Source organism: Hemibagrus wyckioides, linkage group LG06 (genome assembly GCF_019097595.1).
Source record: "Hemibagrus wyckioides isolate EC202008001 linkage group LG06, SWU_Hwy_1.0, whole genome shotgun sequence".
NCBI lineage: Eukaryota > Metazoa > Chordata > Actinopteri > Siluriformes > Bagridae > Hemibagrus > Hemibagrus wyckioides.
In genome coordinates this window covers 26,237,540-26,261,238 of record NC_080715.1, presented here as the reverse complement: position 1 = coordinate 26,261,238, position 23,699 = coordinate 26,237,540, and the positions used below count along the sequence as shown (strand labels likewise).

Genomic DNA, 23,699 nt, shown 5'->3' with positions numbered 1-23,699 from the left:
CCACAGCTGAGACGTGGATAACAGACTGCATGTGCTGGGACTGCTGCTAGTCTTCTGCATCCACTTTACCCCAGGAGTGTGTTAGTTACCTCTCACTGAGGGCATCATCCCAGATCTGCTGCGCGCTCAAACAAGGAATATGAGAAATACTGTATTTTATGGAGGCACTAGAAGATGGATATATTTTGATGGTATATCTTGTCCTAAAATATCTTTGGAAAAAATGTTATTTATTCCATAATCGAGCATCTCATCACATCAAACAAAGGGTACCTATAACGTTAGTTCCATTAGCATCATACATATACAGTTACAGCTGGAGACACGATCACTTCCAGACAGATCAAATCGTATCGACTTAAACAAATGGATCTGCATAGATCGTTAAAATAAGTTGCATAATCATTCCCAGAGAAGAGACAGGTACATTTGGAATAACTTGCGCTAAAGGTTATGTGCATTTTGCATAACAAACAAAAACATCTAACAAAGTGCATAGATAATAGCTACGATACAAGGCTACACATGACACAAGAGAACAAGACCAAGTGAGAAACAGACATGTGCCGATACCCAGTTTTCATCTCGCCCAAGTTCACGATATTTCATTGTAATGTACTTGTGAAAAGTTGCTACATATCTCACTATAGAGATGCCACTGCATGTTTACCTGCTAGAACAAAGCTGTGAAGAAACACCTCCGGAAAACTGTAACCATGACAACCAATCCTGGTAACCTACAGACCAGGATGTTACACAAGCTGAACTGTGATGTTTTGCCTTGTGTAATTTCTAATATTTAATAACTCATTATTTTACTAGAGAGTTCCGTCAAAAATAATGAGGTTATGAGATAACTCAAAATATTCAAGTTGAAAGTCACAAAGTTATTAAGTCATAATAACAAGCTGAGGTACTGAATTGATGAGAAATGAACTGGACAATAACTTGAGAAGGTCAATCAGAAGAAAGATGTAGAACTTTTTCATGCCTTGCAGTTCAGGGTTTGTGTAGAATTGAACTATTATTGAGACAGTAGAGAGGAAGTAAGTGAAGAGACGAGCAGTTCGTCTAGACCAGTAAACATTATCCCCGGTGTCCACCATGTTGGTCAAACTTGACTGTAGTTCCAAGTTTTGCTCAAACACCATCCATAACCGTTGCCTACTAAAGAGGAGAAATCCAGAAAGGAGTACTTTGCAGTAACGCTGCTGTGCTCATGTTCGACACTGCGAGACGCATCGTATCAGCGATTATCGGCACATGCCCTTAGTGAAAAGATGCAAAAGACATAAATAAGTATCAATATTCCTGTTTGTATTCAAAAGTTCTTAAAAATCTCCAGGTCCCGTGGGGAAACGGCAGGTTCTTTTTTGCGCTTTTCTTCAGGATAAGCCTCGAAATTCGATGGATCGCCCTCATGCGTGACTTCGGGAATGATGATTGGCTGACTCGGATAGAAGAGAAAAAATGATCAATAAAATAAATCGATAAGTAAACAAGTCCACAATTTTCCCACAGTAAAACTTAAACACAATTTTTCGTATGTAGTACAAATCTTTCAAAATTATTGGCACCTTACAATTCGTATTCTCTTGGATTTCATACAAACAAACTCACAGCAGTCTCCATTTCTAGAAAGAGACAGAAAGTAAGACTGGTGTATCGCTGCAGAGAGCAAAAACATTACTGTAAGGTGGAGGAAGGGGGTGGAGCTTCCACAGTAATATCAGAGAGTTCAGAACACCTCCGCAACTATCAATCATTTCAGATTCATATATCAACCTGCTCATGTGGAGGAAATAAAATGAAGAGTGCAGATGTGCCTGGCCTCCGAGTCCAAATTCATTATCTTGAGCCAGTGACCCTCGGACACTGAGGTAATAAAACCAACAACTCTCCCGAACTCCGCCCTCTTCCACATCCACAAACTCCACCGACTTTTCCTGGTTGGAAAAAAGAAGTGAGACACAGCCAAAATCACACCAACCCACCATGTTCACCAGCTACTCTAGAGTGAGTCACACCCCCTGGGGCAGGGCTTATATATGTTCAGGTGGGAATTTGATTTATGATGATCAGATTTTTTTTTTTTATCGTTTCTGGATGTTCTATCGTACTGGTCTTCAGAACTCTAAGGGACCGAAATAAAAAGCTCTCAATGTTGATTTCGGTTTCGTTTTAATAGCATTTTTAAACAGACTCTGTAACGCTCTTTGGCTGTCCACATACTGACTGAGTTCATATTTATCCCCAGAGATGGTCAAAGGCTACAAAGTTCCTGAAGTTCAATCAAGTTGAATCCAACAAAAATCTTCAGATTTTTGCTCATTGTGAAGGTGCCAATAATTCTGAAGTTGCTGTATACAGATGCAAATACCTTCAGTTTTCTCTGAGGTACGACGTCCCATTCTACAGATCGAAACCACTTGTGGCTCTTCACGTCCTCCGCACCTCCCTAAGAAACAGGGTAGAAATCAAAAATAAGAAACACAAAATAATTATAAATAAATAAATAAAATACAAACCAAATGGTCAATAAATAATTCATTAAAACAGTCAGATAAAGTTGTGTTTTTTGTAGTATATGGACTGCATACCTTCATAATCAGCCACCAAAATCTATTTATTTATTTACATCTATCAAATATTTATAACTATTTAAAAGGAGCATGTAGCATGATTAGCTGTGTGAATCTTAAAACTTTCTTCACACAGAACATTTGTTTTGTTAAGAGGCAAAAATCTGTGTTAACACAGCTGACACCACACACACACATCCTGAGGACTGTAATCTCCCACAGAGACGAGACACAAATACAGATGTCTAGTTTCTGTTCTTTGTGAACTGCTGCTGCTTTAAAGAGTAAAGAGTTTGAACAGCAGAAACGTAGCCTGACTGAGGGGTTAAAGGTCATCGCACACAGTAAAGACAAGTGAGCGGAAATGCGTCCGATGGAGACATCACTGAGGATCTGATCTTCTCTAATAAACTGCCTGTGAATTAATAATCTGTTTATTTAGATTAGCTGCTAAATTGTTTAAGAAATTCCTGTGAGGCAATCAGGACTGAATGTTAGTGAGAATCTCGTGACCTTTGACCCCACTACTGGTTAATCTTCAGTCAGACTGGGAGTCAGATTTTCTGTTGCTGGTAATGGGCTCTGTCGCTCTGTCGTGTCCTTTCTGACTTGCAGGATGCAGTAAACTATTAAATTGCGTGGTGTCGAGCTGCGGCTCGGTGGGGGATCGTAAAATGAAAAAAGGGAAAAAAAACAAGATCAAAGGCAATGCAAGACGACTGAAACGACGTAAAGAGTGCTTTACACTTCCCAGGATCTCAGAAACATCTGAGTGTTTATTTAATTATTAAAAGATAATAAAGTGTGACTTTTCATCCAGCATGAACACATTTAAATAAAGACATGTGCGTGTTCCTCACATGATTTTACCTCGCACAATTTTAGCTCATACGAGCTTACCCCGCCTGATTTTACCTCACCTGATTTCACCTCACACAATTTTAACTCACACAAGTTTATCTCGCCTGATTTTATCTCACACTCCTCCAGCACACCGCATCAACCCACAACTCTGACATCATGCTAATAATGCTAATCATAGACAGCTAGTAAAGAGGTAATCGTTTCTCGTTAGCCACATTGGCTCCAGTGTAAAACTAAACCGAAGTAAATCCTGAAGTCTGGAGCACAAACCAAAAGGGGAACAAACATCAAACCAGCCTGAGTACAGTTCTACAGCTAGCAGGATGCTAACCACACTAATCCGACACATTCGATTGAAATATTCTTTATTCTTTATTTTATTACTGAAGTATCATGGAATTCTATTTGGAAAAATCAATTTAAATAATACTTAGCTCACATACTCTCAGATTTCCAAGTCTCTTTGTTTTATCGACGACGAGCAGCTTCTTGATGAGGTCTCTACAAAACAACAACGCACAACAACACGACTTCATTTCAACTCAATGATCCAAACAGCAGGATAAAGATCAGATAAAAATAAACCTCATCTTTATTTTCACAGAAAACTCCAAATAATCAAGCTTTAACCTGATCTCAGTGGTTTACTAGTCAAAAGGAAATTAAAATCAAAAACAAAATACAACAACAATAATAATAATAATAATAAAGTTTACTAATAATTAAAAATACTGCACTAACTTGGTTTTGAATTTAACTTTGGTTTACTCAGATTTTATAACTTAAAAACGTTTAACTTGCGGATAAACAGAGCTGTAACTAAATCAGTGATTCAGCTTCATTGTATTGGTGGTGGAATGAAACACAAAGCTGCTGCTTACTTCACGTGGAAGTCCAGCTGCCGAGGGATGTTCAGCTTGGCCGAGAGAACCTTCTGGTAAATCCCGAAGGGGTTATCATCAAAAAACGGGGGATACCTGAAAACAAAACCAAGAGTAACAACCAGACAGATGCACACCTGATCATTTATAACAGCTGTGAGTGAAGACATGAAACGGTCACTACATTGCAAAATACAACGTCAAAGAGAATAGAGAGAGGCAGAGAGAGAGAGAGAGAGAGAGAGAGAGAGAGAGAGAGAGAGAGAGAAGAAATAGGAGAGAGAGAAGAGGAGGAGAGAGAATAGAGGAGTGAGGAGGAGGGGGAGAGGAGGCGAGAGAGGTGAAAAGGAGAAAATGGAGGAGGAGGAGAGAGACAAGGAGGCAAGAGAGTAGAGGAGGAGAGATAGTAGAGGAGAGAGAGAGGAAGAGAAAGAAGTGAAATGGAGAGAGTAGAGGAGGAGAGAGTAGACGAGGAAGAGAGAGGGATGAAAAGGAGAGAAAGTGGAGGAGTAGAGAGAGACGGAGGCGAGAGAGTAGAGGAGGATAGATAGTAGAGGGGAGAGAGGAGAAGGAGAGAGAGAGAAACAAGTGAAAAGAAGAGAAAGTAGAGGAGGAGAGAGTGGAGAAGAGGGGAGAGGAGGATGAGAGAGAGAGAGAGGAAGAGAGAGAGGTGAAAAGGAGAGAAAGTGGAGGAGGAGAGAGAAAGGAGAAGAGACAGGGGAGAGTAGGAGAGAGAGAGGAAGAGAGAGAGGTGAAAAGGAGAGAAAGCAGAGGAGGCTTGAAAGTGGAGTAGGAGAGAGAAAGAGGAAAGACAGAGGAGAGGAGGAGAGAGAGAGGAGCAGAGAGTCACCTCTTATTTACTGATACAGAATTTTTTGCATAACTTTTTTTTATTGAACTTTCCTGGGGAAAACCTCTGGGTTTATTAGACAGAACTGTTCAGAAGTTGTGAAAAAAAAAACAAATGAATGAAGTTCTGATTGCAGGAGAGCAGCTCATAGGCTCAGGTGAGGGTGAGCTGATTCTGAATTCTGATTGGTCAGAAGGTGTTGAGCAGCTCAGAGAGAAGCACAGCTGATAACTCCTAAGCTGCTGACACATGAGCAGGAATAGTAGCTGAGTAACTACAACTGGCTAAAAAGAACAATACGCTGTGGTTATTTATTAATAAACATCTCTCCAGGACGTGCTGTTATAGAAATGAAGCGTTGTTGTCTGTTTTTCTGCTCAGTGTTTTATTCTGTATGCATGAAGTCTGTGCGTGAAGAGTGTGTGTGAGGAAATGAGGAAAACAAGGCGCAGATTACTGAAGCCTGCTGCAAGAGAAACAGTCGCGCATGGCTGCAATCTTATTTACTCTCAGGCAACAGAAAACGACCAAGAGTCCAACTTCCTTCCTCCTGAGCACTCAGGCCAAACCTAACATCACTGCCTGACACACACACACACACACACAGACACACAGACACATATAGAAACACACACACACACACATACCGAGACACATACACAAACACACACACATAAAGAAACACACACACTTGCACAAATGCAGACACAAACACAGTTGAGTCTCAAAAATCCCCTTTATAAAAGTAAATTAAATAAATCTAAGAGCTGACTCTAGTTACTAGGTCACTAACTTAACAAACCAACAACAATAACAACAACAACAAACTATTAACATCTGCTCAGAAATCAGAGGTTAAACCTGTGAATGAAGCCATGTTTTTATTGGCTCACAACAAAATGGAGATGAGTCTGTTTTTCTCCCTGGACTTCTGTTTTATGTCTGTGTAAGACAGACAGACAGACAGACACACACTCACTCACACACACACACACACATTCTCTCTCTCTCTCTCTCTCTCTCTCTCACACACGCACACACACACGCCCTCTCTCTCTCTCTCTGTCTCACACACACTCACACACACACACACTCTTTCTCACACGCTCACACACACAAGCTGAAGGTCCTCAGTGGAAAGCAGAAAATTTTCCTAAAACATTTAAATTATTTCAAATGAGAATGATTACATACGGAAACAGAATTCTGTAACTCTACATTCAACAATTCTCCTGCTCACAGTGTTCACAGTGGTCACTGTGTTCGAGTGGAGAGGGTTCAGGAGAATTTCTGCTGTGCTGTAATGATAGTTTAATGGCAGGTTTCCTCCTAATGGTTCATGATTGACCCTAATGGTGGTCATTCTCCATGTAAGGAGACACTGACGTTCTGGTGGAGAGATAGTGATTCCTGATGATCAGTAATATGGCCACAGAAACACTTCTTCCAGCCCAGCTGAGAGTACAGAAGTGTTACAGCTTCATATTCACTCTAATTCCCCATCAGATACCCTGAAAATTCCTTCCTAAATCTGTGAAATTAAATTTAAAAACCTGTAGGTCATTACTTGTCTCAAACTTTCCTTTTCTCCATCTCTCTCAGGGAAATATAAAAAATGGAAAAAAGGAAGCAAAATTTATAATAATCTGTCTGTTAGTCTCAATATAACAACTGTGTTTAATTAACCAAGTGTTCAAAAATAAATTAATAATAATAAATTATGTTTTATTGCGCAGTAATAAGACAAATTAATGAAAAAAGCAAAATAAAAATCAATTTCAGGGTCAAGAGGTGATTTATAAAAACACATATAGCATGTTATTATAGGTGACTATATTAAAGAGTTTAATAAGTAAATATAGAATAATAAAAATATATTAAAGACATCTTTTTAGCGCTGCTTTTTTAGCAGCAAACACGAGTTTAAGACCCACACTGACCTCTAGGGGTCATACCGTGTCACTGCTGATTATGGTTTTCTTTTTTCCCATTATTATTATTATTATTATTATTATTATTATTATTATTATTATTATTATCATTATAAATATGTACTGTGATCAGTCCTGAAGATAAAAAATAATTATTATTCAGATTCAGAAATAATAACCTTCAGATTTATGTTAAAAAAAAAAAAATTCTGATGGAATTTTTTATTTAATTCTATATTTTTCTAAACTTGTAAACTTGCACTACACAGACAGCAATTCCATTAATTCATATTAAAAATGTAAAACTCAAACTTACCCAGACAGCATTTCAAAAATTAGCACGCCCAGAGCCCACCAGTCCACCGCCAGGCCATGACCTTTACCCTGGATAATCTCGGGCGCCAGATACTCTGGAGTTCCGCATAATGTACATGTTCTGCACGCACACACACACACACACACACCTCCATTAATTATTTTATAATAATTTAAAATTGTGTTAAAATAATAGAGATAATTAATTTTTTTATTAAATTATTATTCTGTGCTATTTTACAATGACAACAATTAGGATTTCATCTGTGTTTCATTTCCTCCTGCTCCTAATGAACCCCTCAGAGAGAGAGAGAGAGAGAGAGAGAGAGAGAGAGAGAGAGAGAGAGCATCATGGAAAGGAAGTAATGGAGGATGGAACCTTTAGTGAATAAGATGGAGGTACAGGCAGGCAGGCAGGCAGGCAGACAGACAGACAGACAGACAGACAGACAGATAGACAGATAGATAGATAGATAGATAGATAGATAGATAGATAGATAGATAGATAGATAGATAGATAGATAGATAGATAGATAGATAGATAGATAGATAGATATCCCATATCCTCCTCATATCCTCCATATGACAGATAGCAGAGTGAGAGCAGAAGAGAGACAGAGACACCAAGAATATGTACAGATCCCACAGGAGAACACGATGCCACTCGGTTAATGACAGCTTGTTCTCTCTGTCTCTAAAACACACTCCTCCCTGTGTACACTCACATGCTGTGGAGAGGATGGAATATATGTCTGTTTCTTTACTCCTCTTTACATATTTCTATATTTCCCCCTTTGTACCAGTAGCTCAGACTGGAGCTCTGTCTCTAACGTTCTCTACATCACAGGCTTAGATCAATGCACTCTTTCTTATAGGTTTCCATAGTAACAGCATGTTCACTTGAAGTTCTGTAAGGAGATGTTTATGTAGCATTTATGGAAGGAGTCTCCAGTCACAGGACAGGAAGGTCATCAGGACAGGACTAATTCTAGTTTTGATCTTCTTTCTGCTGCAGTGCTGCATGTCTGATTTCATTTCTGATCTGAACCTCATGCATTTACATTCTCTAGGCAAATGTGTCTCTGGTCCGGCAGACTCACATCTCACCGCACATCAATATGCAAATTAGCTCCTTTCATTTGAATACCAACCTCCAAATCTTTCCATCACTAAGCTTTCAAAGCTAAACTCCACCCCCTACCTGTCTACCACCTTCTTGGCAAATCCGAAGTCGGTGAGTTTGACGTGGCCTTCGCGGTCCAGCAGGATGTTCTCCGGTTTCAGGTCTCTATACACGATGTCTTTGGAGTGAAGGTACTCCAGTGCACAAACGATTTCTGATGCGAAGAACAGACCTGTGTCGTTACTGAACTTTCCGCGACTGCGCAGATAGCTGAAGAGCTCACCGCCAGGCACAAACTCCATCAGCATGAAGAGACACCGATCATCATGCCACGTCCAGAACCTAGCAGTTTAGACAAGAAATGAAACATTTTCCTCAAACCTTCATCACAGTCACTTTAAAGAACCAAAGGCATGAAAGGGGTTTGTTTTTTCTACATCATTTATTATGGGATATGGCACACAGGATTATCACCAGTATATCCAAATATATTAACAAACACACGGCATTCGACTAGACTTCACACGAAACAGCAGGGTTCAAATTGACAAATGAAACACAGAACAGGAGCAAACATCCAAGAAACTGACCAGTGTTGTGACGGGGGAGGAGACAAGACTAGGAAAAGTGACATGGTAAAATAAACAACAGCACAATCACATGCAGCTCTCACTGAGGGGGGGAATAGTGACCGTTTTATTAAATTATTTAATCAACTCAAGTGTCAGATCCCTGAAACCGGAGACGCTTCACGGATTCAGGAAGAACATGCCAAACTCCACGCAGACAGAAACCTGAGCTGGGAGTGAACTGGGAACTCTGGAGCTGTGAGGCATCAACCAACAACAGAATCAGCTAATGAGCTAGCTGTAGAGGTTTACATCCTCCTGCTTTCATGGATCTAATTTCAGAAGCCAGCTACATGCAGTAGGACCTGAGAGAACAGATTAGCATAAGGACATTTACTAAACCTTCAGCTCCTGAGTCAAACCCACGATACTCAATACTTCATGCATTTTGTATGCGGTGGAATTAGATGGTAAAAGCCCCAGAAATAAGCTGCAATGCAATACGGCTGCATTATACACCCTGTAGACCATTAGCGATAAAAATAGCAAGAAATTCAGCGTCTGGAGCATCACAGCGGTTTAAAAATGCATCATCTGATACGAGGAGAATCCTTTTAGGAGAAAGCCAAAAGTCTGACTGGATTTGGACAATCTGAATCCCTCACTGTTTACGGGATTAGTTACAAGCATTTAGTAATGTTAGGAATGTAGGGGTTGTTCTGCATGTGTGCTGTGAAGCTGAGCAACTTCTCCATCAAAAATTTGTCATAACACGGTTTTATTTAATTATGCATCCTGCTAATGCGAACAGTCTGAAACTAACACCACTGACAAAACTTTAAATACAGATAATAGTATTAAATTACGCAGGCAACCATTTTGGTTTTTTACGGCTGTGTTCTAAATGTTTCAGTTTGTTGAGAGAAACTAAAACAAAGTGTTCTGGGTGTGAAGAAGTGTCAGTAAAAGAGATACACAAAAACTGTGCTCTCTGAAGATTACCTCAGATGTGGTGTCTGAATTTTGCTAGTGTTATGTGGCTAACTTTGCTAATGAGAACCATTAATCAGCGTCATGCTTATCCCTTTTACCACAAAACGTAGCGAGGTGTTCAGTAATCAGACTTAAATACATATGTTAGTGTGATTAAAACCACTTATTAGCAACACGCTACCTCAAATCACATTGATCTGCTTGGTAAACGGATTTCATTTCTTTAACAGAACTCACAGTTTGACGATAAAAGGGTGATTGACTTCCATAAGGACTTCTTTCTCGTTGTGAACATGTTGCTGCTGTTTCAGTCGGATCAAATCCACAATTTTCATGGACTTTAATGCAAAATAGCCCTTGGTTTTGCGATCCTGCACCAGCACCACTCGACCGAAGGTGCCTGTACCTGTGTGAAGGAAATACAGAAGGAGAAAAACAACATGAACAACAGGCGGCCATTTTGGATTTTTACACCAGGGTCCTCATTAATATGTGTATTATTATTATTGTTATTATTATTATTGTTAGTATTAATATCTTGACTATAGCTTGAAGCTTTGCACACAGCCTGTAACCTCGCTGTTAACATTTAGTGCTCGGTGAGCAGCTGCTCCACTCTCTTCAATCCATAAAGTTCATTTGCAGTCTCATAAAGAATTCAAGCCACATTCTCCACCCCTGCATAACGTAAAATAGATTTTTTTCCCCCTCTTCTTTCCTTCCCCTCGAGGTGAACATCTTCCTGCTGCAGTGGTGTTATATCCAGGTGGAAAGACCACCACTGTTCAGTAAACACCTGCACTGAGATCAGTAAACACCTACAGTGTTAATTCACCTGCTTTACACCACAGAGCTAACCACAGAAGTTGTTGATTTATTTCCTCTAACAGAGAAACACGGATTTCTAAGGATCCTGTAGCAGGGATTGTGTTGTCTCTCTGTAGCAGGACATGCTGTGTGTTTCTCTGTTAATAACTTCACACACTCAGCTGCTGTAGCGTAAGTGACAACTTGTCTCGCGCCGTTTTCCACAATGCAACTATAACCATGATGTTCTTTAAAAAAACTGATATTATAAGATTTCCTGTGGTGTAAGAGGTGTAAAACCCCTTTTTTCCGGTGTGGTCACAGTAACTCTGCTTGATCACACCACCCCGTTACTGTTTATTTTCCTCTAACAGCACGGCATTAAGCAGGCAGGTAATAAATACAGTGTCGGTGTTAGTTCCGTCACGCGCATCATTTTTAGGAGATTCATTCTAATCGATTCCGGTTCTGATCGATTATTCTGCCTGTGAGTCGGACTTGTATAAGCAGCGTTAGCGCTGATTAATCGTATTGCCGCTGCGGTCGTGCATCTCTGCCGTTGTGCCGTGTCAATAATTTCACAGCACCGATTAGATTCCCGATAATTCCGTGTTTGCTGGCTCACCCACGGTGGCGACCGACTCCAGCACGCCGAGGCTGAGGTGCGCGGCGCCGGCCTGCTCCTGGGACGCTCTCGCGCTTCCCTCTCCATCACCGTCTGCAACTCCTCTTCCGCCGCGTTCGCTCGAGCTCCGCGCTGCCGTCATCGTCGCTTCACGGCGCGCGAGACCTCCGTGCCGCGCGCTCCGTCCGCCATCGCCTTTTCACAGGCGCGCCTCAGTCTCTTTGCAACGCATACGGCTAGAGGCGAAGATCAACCCAAACATCCACTCACGTGCACACCGTTAACGTTTAAGCATGAATGCAAATAAGAAACCTGGGAAATATAATGCGTAAAGGCGCTCGTATGCCCGCCCTGCTAATTGCACTGCTGAGTCTGCGGTCTCGTGAAGCCTGCACACGGTGCGGGATTTTTACTGGCCGGTAATGATGTTCCGCACGCGAACGATTCGACTCCTTGAGTCGGTTCTATTAGCTGAACCTTATGAGTCGACTCTCATATACCTGTAGGCAGTACTGCTGCACGAACCCTGAACCACAAGCTGATTTAGTCAAAATAACACCTTGGTAAATTAAAATAATAACGAGTAACACAGGACAGGTGATGTGGCGAGTCCACCGTAGGCATACAAGTACCTGTGAATGAGGGGTTTTTTTTGTTTGTTTTTTAAAGTCGACTCTTATTGGTTAGCTGAATCAAATGATTTGACTCACTGAAAAGAGCCGTCAGTTCTGGCTGGTTTTCAAAGCAGTGAGGCATTTGATTGGATGATTTATGCAGTTGTTATGCTAGAAGCATTTTGATTGGATGCTTTATACACGTTATTGTATAAAGCTATATCACAAACGTTAACACGCATTCAACTTTGGGATAGATAGATAGATAGATAGATAGATAGATAGATAGATAGATAGATAGATAGATAGATAGATAGATAGATAGATAGATAGATAGATAGATAGATACTTTATTCATCCCAAAGGGAAATTCACTTGTTCATTGGCTGGTTCATGCACATTTTTTTCTCAGTGATCCATGCAGTATTCTGATTCATCTGTATTCAGTGTATACTATAAACTATAGATACTATAGATAAACTATAAATACTGCATGTTTTATATAAGAAAGCTGTATTATATACCTACCAACTCAAACGCCCCCCCCCCCCACACACACACAAAAAGTGCTGTAGTGTCTCAAAAGGCACACAGAGGCATTGTACCTGAATGTTCATTACACATGGATGTGCACTTTTAGACTGCTGAAGCGTTATGCCTGTGTTCTTTAAAAGCTTTCCTGCTGACTTCAGTGACTCTGGCCTGAGATAAATATTTTAGATGGCTATTTACTTTAACCCAGCATGTGCTGGAGCCCACAGTAGCAATGGGAATTACGCCTTTTTTCACCTCTCTGTCATGTTGCTGTAAACCACAGAGAAAGTGAATAAAGGACTGACACTCACATATTCTGCCTTTTCCATCCCACCAGTTTCTTCTGTTAGATCCGAAGATCTCAAAAACTGACCCTTTGGTTGTGAAGACGTTCACTTATCATCTCTGCAGGCTTTATTCTCTTGATTTCCTACAAGACAATTCAGATCCTGGACGTCTCAGTGGAAGTTCATCAAGACCATCATGTCCAACCATGTGAAATGAGTAATGTGTCTATAGACTGAACCAAGAGATTGTAAGTATTGTGTCATTGTGAGAAATAACAGATAGATTCTCTTATACTGCTTTACTATATTCCCATTGTTTGTGTTTAACTAAAAGAACAGAAACATGAACTCATAAATTTTTGATTATCCTTCTGTTCTCTTTTTTGCTGCAGGTAGAAAATGGTGCATGCTGGTTTCCTGCTCTTATCTGTTCCTCTACAGCAGCTCTCTCACACCAAATCCCCCAAAGCAACATTTACTGTGTAAGTCTGCAGCTTGGACACTCCATATACCAGCCCAGAGAATTCAGCATCACCACCTAGACAAAGAGCTGCACATTGTGTACACCTCTCACATCAGACCAGACCAGACAGATTAGTGCGAGATTAATGGGTCTCTGTTTTATATGAATTGTCTCACACTTGGACTTCAGTGTGTCCAGCTTTTACTTCTGCACCTAAACATACTTAGGATGAACCCAGATTAGTGAAGAATACATCATTCATGTTATTTTAATATCCCAAATGAGTCACAGATCCGCTTCAGCCGTGGCTCAGACTGAAGTCAAAACATCTGAACATCTCCATCATCCCGCGTTAATGATCATGAAGCCACACTGACAACACTGTGTTTTTTCTACGTTTAAACACCGCAGATTCTATAGAAAATCTTCATTCTCTTCATTCCCTTTTGAATGGACTCTTAACTGTTGATATTCAAAGTCTGCAGCACGACCATTAAAATATAGCAATAAAATCTAGAGTTAATATTATTTCATCATTTATTATTAATCAGCGTTTTTCCCTGCAACACTGTCAGGCATGCAGCCGAGCCCAAGTAAGCTGGGTTCTACTCAACTGAGTTACATTAAAGAGGCAGAAGGTGGAGCTGTGGTGCTTCTTTACACTCTCACCATCACACACACAAACACACACACACACACACACACACTCATAAACACACTTTACTATCTTGGTGCCCCTAACCTTAACCTCAGTAAGAGAATACTCTTAGCACAAGCTTTAGCTAAATAAACGCAATATATTCTTTGGCTAAACCCAGGTTTTGTGAAAGGTACATCTCGTCTCCTGCTTTGAAGATAAAAGCTCTCCTGATTTCTGTACTGTACAAATGGTGAGCCAGACAATAAACAGCTAATTGCATCCACTGAGCTGTGAAATTGTATTTATTTCACTGAAAGAAGACCATTTTCTCAATGGACATTATCACGATCTTGTACTTATGAGCCTGTCCAAAGCAATTGTTCCCATATTTTTGCTTCATTATCCTTTTGTGCCTTTCATTTCTATAATAAAGGCATTCATACATGGTTAATAGTCTTCACTGCTAGCATTTGAAAGCTACCTTAGCATTGAATTTACAGGCAGTTTCTTTAAGTGATACTCACTCACAATCACACTCCTCACACATACACTATATTGCCAAAAGTATTCGCTCACCTGCCTTGACTCGCATATGAACTTAAGTGACATCCCATTCCTAATTCATAGGGTTCAATATGACGTCAGTCCACCCTTTGCAGCTATAACAGCTCCAACTTCTGGGAAGGCTGTCCACAAGGTTTAGGAGTGTGTTTATGGGAATTTTTGACCATTCTTCCAGAAGCGCATTTGTGAGGTCACACACTGATGTTGGATGAGAAGGCCTGGCTCTCAGTCTCCGCTCTAATTCATCCCAAAGGTGTTCTATCGGGTTGAGGTCAGGACTCTGTGCAGGCCAGTCAAGTTCATCCACACCAGACTCTGTCATCCATGTCTTTATGGACCTTGCTTTGTGCACTGGTGCACAGTCATGTTGGAAGAGGAAGGGGCCAGCTCCAAACTGTTCCCACAAAGTTGGGAGCATGGAATTGTCCAAAATGTCTTGGTATGCTGAAGCATTCAGAGTTCCTTTCACTGGAACTAAGGGGCCAAGCCCAGCTCCTGAAAAACAACCCCACACCATAATCCCCCCTCCACCAAACTTTACACTTGGCACAATGCAGTCAGACAAGTACCGTTCTCCTGGCAACCGCCAAACCCAGATTCGTCCATCAGATTGCCAGATGGAGAAGCGCGATTCGTCACTCCAGAGAACGCGTCTCCACTGCTCTAGAGTCCAGTGGCGGCGTGCTTTACACCACTGCATCCGACGCTTTGCATTGCACTTGGTGATGTATGGCTTGGATGCAGCTGCTCGGCCATGGAAACCCATTCCATGAAGCTCTCTGCGCACTGTTCTTGAGCTAATCTGAAGGCCACATGAAGTTTGGAGGTCTGTAGCGATTGACTCTGCAGAAAGTTGGCAACCTCTTCGCACTATGCGCCTCAGCATCCGCTGACCCCGCTCCGTCAGTTAACGTGGCCTACCACTTCGTGGCTGAGTTGCTGTCGTTCCCAAACACTTCCACTTTCTTATAATACAGCTGACAGTTGACTGTGGAATATTTAGGAGCGAGGAAATTTCACGACTGGATTTGTTGCACAGGTGGCATCCTATCACAGTTCCACGCTGGAATTCACTGAGCTCCTGAGAGCGACCCATTCTTTCACAAATGTTTGTAAAAACAGTCTGCATGCCTAGGTGCTTGATTTTATACACCTGTGGCCATGGAAGTGATTGGAACACCTGATTCTGATTATTTGGATGGGTGAGCGAATACTTTTGGCAATATAGTGTAACATCATTCACCTGACAATAAGGTGAGAGCTGGTTCCTGGCCAGGTTTTTTTCGTTATGTCTTCAATGTACTTTTCACGGCAATGTTAAATTGCTAGGTAGCATGTCAATATCACTGCTAACATCCATCTGACTAGATATACAAACTATATTAAAAATGCTTCTGGGCTTCTTTTCTTCCTGAATCTAAGGCTTTAATGATGTTCTCAGTTTACACACTCAGTCTTCTCTGTATTGAGATAACTAGATGTTGTGTGTAACCTTACAGCACAAATACAGACCAAACTATCTTCTTTGCTTTCTTTTAGGAAATATTAGGACATGTAGCTCATATGCTGCATCTTCTGAGCCACTCTAATGGCAGGATCCCTGAACGCTTTCCAGCAGTAGACGGTGTGGAGAAGGTGCTGTGTTTAGCCAGCAGACACCCAGCAGTGACCAGGAGATGAATGAGCCCATTTGATTAGTTTATTACAGTGATTAGGAAGCTCACAGGATTTCTCTCTGGGGCGTTGAGGGAATGTGGGATATTTCATGTGCACTTGAGTGATCTTGTGATATATTTCCCAGGTAGTGTCTCCTGTGAAACACGATTATACCAGAGTGGCTTCATCATCTATACTTGATGTATAATAATGAGAGATGTTTGTGGTGGTTAGTACAAACTACAAATAGACTTTCAGCTCATGCTTACAATGTCTCCATTCCTCTAGTGCTTGTTAGACAGCCAGTAGTTCAAGGTTAGCAGCTTCATAATCACATTCAAGCAGAAGAGCTTCTTAGAGAAGAAGGTCACCTGCTGTAGTGTGGAAAGATCACCAAGACATTGCGACAGGTTTCTCTATGGAGCTGGAGTAAGAAGAGATATGTCAGTGTATAAACAGTAATAAACTTTCTGAGCATTTCTTGAAGAAAGACAGAGATGGCATTGACCAAACCATATGGCATTACAAAATATTACTAGCGACCAAAGACGGCGCTAAAGGCAGTTTTGCTTCATTTTAATAAAAGTGTAGGCGTGTCTGAGGTGGAATTTGGTGAATATTCAGGCTGACTAAAGCTGTTCCAATGAGAATGGATAAATGTTCCAATATTTCATTCTGACCTGGTTCAGTCCTCGATAATTGATGCATGGAGAAAGACGCCTTCCCCGTTTTTGCACAAAGAAGAAGCCAGTATTTTACTGCCTATAAAATGCCCCTGGAGATTGAGGAGGGGCCATATTGGAGGGCAGTTTGATAAGGCAGAATAAAAGTAAGCAGGATTTTTCAGATTTTAAGGGTCATGTTGAAGGACAGCCTGGCAGTGGTAGGATTTTAACTCAACCTTACTATCAACCTTGATCTCTAGAGCTGCTGCTGAAGCATGTGGGGGTAAAGAACATGGTGACAGGGGTCTGGAGTTTCTCAGGGGTTTGTTCCAATTCAAGCCTCTCGCATGTAGATGCAATGATGATAGTAAAACTATCCACATGTTGTGGTTCTCTAGTCAGGGGCGGACCAGTAGGATGGAATATTTTGGTGTAAATCTTTACAAACTGCCTACAAAGACACCTACAATGTACTACAGGTGATCACACTCTTTCCTACAGGTTAACCATCCAGTGCTTAAATAAGTCTCATAAGTTCTCTGCAGCTCCAATGTTGAGGAAATATAAAAAATAGAGCAGTTGTCTGAATGTTGTGATGTAACTTGGAGAATTAAAGAACTGTGGGAAAAAGAGTGCCTCTGTCAACACGAGTGAGTGGTGGATTGACCATGCACATTCACATTGAGATGACCGTTTAAACATCCTCTGCTGGGAGACTGAAGCCCATTCTGATCTTGTGAGTGTTCCTCAGCCACTGTGACTCGTAAATATCATGTAAACTTGGGCGTCTGTTGCCTGGGATGAGTTCTCACCACTTGTGGAGTGAAGAGACTTGCATGTGTGGGTGGAGCAACTGTGATACAATACAGCAATACAACAAGTCCAAATGCTCTTTATGTTACTTTAAAAGACATTGGTGAGGATGTTACATGCCAATACAAACTGGTCTCTGACAAGTGTACCTCATCACCATGATGGGGTATAGGAACTTGGTAGAGGAGATAATATGCAGTGGAACCTTTTGCTGGTGTTTTAACCTGTGTATCAATCATCTCCTTCACAGAGCTCTGATCTGATTCTTATCTCCATTTGTGATGAAACCCAGGATGAATGTATCATCAGCAAACTGAAAAATAAAGACTAGATCTTCTGACAGCTGGAATGACCTGTTAGCACCTTTCTCTGGCTCCAATGATTATAAAGATGTTGTGTAAAACAGCACAACACACAATTACCTGAACAGAGCATCTGGCTTAACAACGGGGTGACTTAAAGACCACCTGGACATTGATGGTGGTTCTACCACTTCAGAATGGGTTACACTGGGTTATTAGTAAGATTAGAGATATATAATCTGTGGATAGTGGACTGACCTCAGATAGTCAGTGAAAATGCCTAGGTTTGCTTTAATAGTCATGCAAGAACACTGACTTTGGGCAGCCACACTTCCAACAAACCTCACTGCCTGAGAGACCAGCAAATCTAGCTCTTAGTGATGCCAGAGCTTTGCACAATCATGTGGACAATGGACTGAGGATTATTTACTACCCCCCATGTATGATATTGCTTTGGGAAGCCCACGGTCCCTTGGCTCCTGTGAACTCAGCAGTGAGATATCCGTACTGGGTGGTCAGAGTAGAGCCCTTGTAAGATAAACCAGATATAACTATTGGATTATTGCAAAGATAATATAGCTCAAGAGATCCAGAAAGTGATTTTGGAGCGGATCTGTTAATAATGAGCTAGTTCTTACCTACTGCTAGCCAATGCTAATGTGGATTTTGCTCTTTTTTCACATGCATAAAGGTCAAGCATCTTTTTGATGAAAGGCAAAGTAGCAATCTTTCAAGCTAAATGACTCTGGCAGGCGTTAAACCTTTCCGGCATGAACTGAGAATGCACCAGATTCTCGACCTTTTCCCTAAAGAATTGTCATTATTTTCATTATCGTGTCATTCAGCCGACGCTAGCACACATGATTATACAGTCCACTGTACAGTCCACTTACCAAGACCTGCTTTTACTCCATCAGTCAACAAAACCACACAAACTGTTTAAAAGTCTGACATCAGTGTTTTCATCATACTCACACCTCAGCACATGGAAAACTATTACTCAGGTCAATTAGCATGAAACGTTAAGGACTGGGGTGAGGAGAACCTTCACCTTTGAGTGGACATGAAAGCACAACCTTTTGTATAAATTAATTTGTACACACACACACACACAAACTTGTGAATGGTATCTATTAACTTTAATTAAGTTTACTTCATCAAACATTTGTTCATTCTCAACACACACACACACACACACACACGCTACTTAAGAGACCAGCACTACATGCCGTATTGACAAATGTCCTTGTCATTGCGCGTCTCTAAGCAATGCTGCGTGAAAAAAATCTCAGTAATGAAAATGAGTCACGAAGCATCTCTCCTTGACCAGAGCTCACACGTTTTAATGGAAAAAGGATTCGTCTTCCCTTGCTGAAGAAGGACACATGGAGCTAGGACATTCAATTTACTGTTGAAGTCTGTGTCCGGACATCATGTTGAAACATTTTATGAAAACCTTGAGCAATGCCATAAAAGAATTTAAATCGAGAGCCATGCTAGCTGATCATCTGCAGTGACCTTCTTATGCTGCACAGTGTAGCTGTATTAGCACTGTAGCTATTCGTGTGTGAAGACACCGGAGTTCATTGTGGAGCTTGAGGACCAGCGCTCCTGGTACTACCTCAGTAACAATGTGTCTATATGCTGCAGTTAGCAAAGACTAGTATAAAATCTAATTATGCTAATGTTTAACAACTGACAACATTTAATTAGCATGTTTTATTTTCTAATGATAAGGCTAGGATAAGGCTATCATAGCTTGTAGTAGATAATGAAATTTTCAAGGCAGCAAGTCAAACTCTCACTAATGTTGATTATTGGTTACTTTCAGGATTCATTCATTAGCGAACCACGTAGCATTCTTCATGCTGCAGAATTTATCTTCCACTCATTTCCATCAACACTTTCACATGTACAATCAATTTTCTCCGATTAACAGCTTGTCCAAAACAATTCCATCGATTAAATGGAACAGGACTAGCTGTTCAATTAGGACAAAAGTAATGGCACCCTATACAAGGAGGACGAGTTAGCATGTGTCTGCTGTAGCCGACTTGCCACAGTGGCTGAGCTGCGTTACTGGATGAATTACAGTAGGCTGCATTCAGAAGGCTGATTTTTGGACATTTTTAGTATTATTACATTTAATATTTACTGCAGTGATGCAGAGTGAGAGCTGTTATGCAGTATGAGGGTTTTATTTTGTCTTAGAGTCAGCTTTGGTTTGTTTGACAAAAAGGTCTTTTCAAATGTAATTTCATTTTTTTTTAGACAGAACTCATCTGGTTAAATGAATCAGATTATGCGTCAGAATTCCTCTGCACCACAGAAATTCATGCAATTAATGTGTAATAAAATCACTTGCACATTGACAATAATAATGATTTGCAGCCAGTCTGGAGATAAACATCACTCCTTACTTTTCCACTTCAAGACATTTCCTACTTTTCAATAGGTTTCACGTTGTGATGTAAAAGTCGTCATTTCTCTACGCATCTTAGCGTGATAACATTCTGCTTCTTTCTTTAATTACAATTTTCCCTCCATCCCGCCAGCTACAGGAACAATAGTGTCAGGACATCCAATTAGCACCTTCTTTCTGGTGAGCTTTCTGAAATCTGCATTTTTCAAAAGCATTTATTTCACAAAAATGGCAAAGTCAATGTCACGTCTGGAAGGAAAATAGAGCGAGGATTAGTTTAGTATTGAAGTGAAGGGCAAGGCGGTGCGCTTAATTGGTGAAGAGACTCTTGCTGTCGCACCAGCAGGCAAGCTAATTACATCAGCGCTTTACACGCTACAGTATGAGAGGGTGCTGGGAAATAATCCTAGTTCCTGCTCCATGAGACAAGATAGACGGCGTGACGGAAGCGGGGTCATGTTTGGAGTGAACTAGCAGTGACATCCAAACCTTCATCAACAACAACCTCATTTTCTAGGACGTTACATTTAATATTAACAAACTAGCATGAGTTTGCATTTTAAAGTATGATGCAAATTAAAAAAAAAACACATCACAATTCAACCTTCTCACGTTGTAGCAGCTACAAAGTCCTTCTCTCAATAGTCACTCTATTATTTCTCCTTAAAATTCATCATCATCATCATCATCATCATCATCATATTATTATTATTATTATTATTATTATTATTATAACATAATAATATTACATTTTATTAAGATAACATATTATATAATTATAAAGTACATTAATATAAACAGTCAAAGCTGTTAGAGAGAATCATTCACCACCTGACAACCAATCAGAGTCCAGAACTCAGCAGGGCTTTAATAAATCCAGGTTTTAATGGGGAAAAAAGTTCCTTAACCCTCGGGAATGATGAAACCTATCAGTGTTTTAAACTGATAGATAAGTGAAGGAAGCAAACGCTGTCCTTCTTTCTGCTTTTTTCACACAACAGAAGAGCAAAAGCTAAGGGTTCCTTTACACAGAAAGTCAGGCCTTCAGTATTCATGAGGAGGGCAGGGCTGATTCTGACATCATGAAGGAGTAGTTTTTTAATTGCAGTAATTATAAGCGCTACTTTAGCAGACGTTTGTGTGCAGACTTGTTTTGCTTTGTACAGAAAGAAGCTCTAATGTGGATTTCTGTGGGCTATCAACCCAAAGAGGGTTTTTTTTTTTGCAAAGTCTTCAAGTAATAGCTTGACTAGCTAGCAGGCTAGGTTAGCTTCTCTTCTTGTTACAAAACAAAACCTGCTCAATTTGTTTAGCTTTTATTATTATTATTATTATTATTATTATTATTATTATTATTATTATCATGACAAATTCATGCAAATATCTGGTACTTTTTTTAATGAGCAATCGACAGTAGAAAATGTGCCTAATGGTGGAGTCTGAGCTCTCGCACGGAGCTGTGTAAATGCAGACGCATACATTTCATCATGGCCAGGAAAGGCTTCTTTATATTCCTGCAGGAGTTTGCAAAAAACAGATCAGTCAGCACCACCTGTGAGCTCTCTCAGCAACATTCATTTGGCAAGAAAAGATTTCACTGCTTCACTTTGGTTTCTGGCAAATCGTGCAGGATTGCAGAGAGGCTCAGGAAATAGAATGTGCTTGATTTTGGCAACAAAAAAAAAAAAAGAGTACCTGCATTGAGTTGAAATTCTGGGAAGAAACCCTGCTGTCCACCGTGTGATAAACCCGTAATAAAGGGGCTGAAATGAGCGAGTCAGCAGACACTCTGTAACTCAGCTTTCCTGAAGGTTTACAGTTAAACTGAAATCTACGACTAATTTACTGTCATTTGTTCAACCCATATAACTATAACTTCAGCCTTTTCAAGGATAAAAATTTTTCTCATCCAAACAGTGAAATACAGAGTTTTAAAATTTCTCCCTTTATTTATTTAGAAAAGCTTCTCTTCTCTTCTAGTGACACAAAACTCTGGACACAGAGAAAAAAAAAAAACATTTTCAAAACCCACTATAGAGTAAAATCCAGTGTGTGTGTCTCTGTTTTTTCTTTATGTGTCTGTTTTTCTCTGTATGTGTGTATGTGTGTGTGTGTGTGTTTGAGTTTGTTTGTGTGTCTGTGTTTCTCTGTATGTGTGTGTGTGTGTTTGAGTTTGTCTGTGTGTCTGTTTTTCTCTGGATGTGTCTGTGTTTCTTTGTATGTGTGTGTGTGTGTGTGTGATGTTTTTAAAATGTTAATGCTATAATCTAACCTGCTTCCACCTGCTCAAACCCTCACAAGCTGGACAGCTGGATATCCTCTGGCACCATCAGCCAATCCCAGCAGGTTCTTTGTTTTTTCTTTTTCTTTTATCCGTCCCTTGTGCTATAACACCTCTAATGGAATACAACGGAATCAGCAGCAGACTCGTACTTTACTTCAGATTTGTTTTCTTCTGTGAGTTATGAGGTGCAGCACAGGTACTGGACTTTAGCCTCAGTACAACCAGAAACCTTTAGATTTGTATCATTTCATATGAATACACATGACTTGTTTCTTTCAGTCTAAATGAAATATGTTGTCATTTAGCTTGAAAAACATGATCCTTCAAATATAAACCGATCAGACATGGCATTATGACCATCTGCCTAATATTGTGTTGGTCCCCCTTTTGCTGCTAAAACAACCCTGACCCGTCATGCACTGTGTATTCTGACACCTTTCTATCAGAACCAGCATTAACTTTTGAGCAACAGTAGTTCGTCTGTTGGATCAGATCACACGGGCCAGCCTTCACTCCCTACTTGCATCAGTGAGCCTTGGCCACCCATGACCTTGTCACCGGTTCACCACTGTTCCTTCTTTGGACCACTTTTGATAGATACTGACCACTGCAGACCGGGAACACCCCACAAGAGCTGCAGTTTTGGAGATGCACTGATCAAGTCGTCTAGCCATCACAATTTGGCCCTTGTCAAACTCGCTCAAATCCTTACGCTTGTCCATTTTTCCTCCTTCTAACACATCAACTTTGAGGACAAAATGTTCACTTGCTGTCTAATATATCCCACCCACTAACAGGTGCCATGATGAGGAGATAATCAGTGTTCTTCACTTCACCTGCCACTGCTCAGAATGTTATGCCTGATCGGTGTATAAGTGATTAACATAGGAACGTAGGAAGTTTGTTAGATTGTGT

General features: G+C 40.5%; 1 protein-coding gene across 2 annotated transcripts; it reads right to left on the bottom strand.

The window, feature by feature from the left end:
* Positions 1–221: 221 nt before the first annotated feature.
* LOC131355319 (cAMP-dependent protein kinase catalytic subunit PRKX-like) lies at positions 222–11,992 on the bottom strand. Of its 2 annotated transcripts, none has more exons than XM_058393709.1 (8): positions 11,541–11,992; positions 10,346–10,514; positions 8,625–8,888; positions 7,425–7,544; positions 4,328–4,423; positions 3,890–3,947; positions 2,381–2,458; positions 222–1,451 (listed from the first exon to the last, which is right to left on the bottom strand). In XM_058393709.1, exons 1-8 carry the CDS (start codon positions 11,680–11,682, stop codon positions 1,419–1,421), a joined length of 960 nt encoding a protein of 319 aa, XP_058249692.1. In that variant the 5' UTR covers positions 11,683–11,992; the 3' UTR covers positions 222–1,418. The 2 variants fall into 2 exon arrangements, with proteins under 2 accessions (XP_058249692.1, XP_058249691.1); XM_058393708.1 differs by having other exon boundaries at positions 223–1,447; positions 11,541–11,988.
* Positions 11,993–23,699: the final 11,707 nt, after the last annotated feature.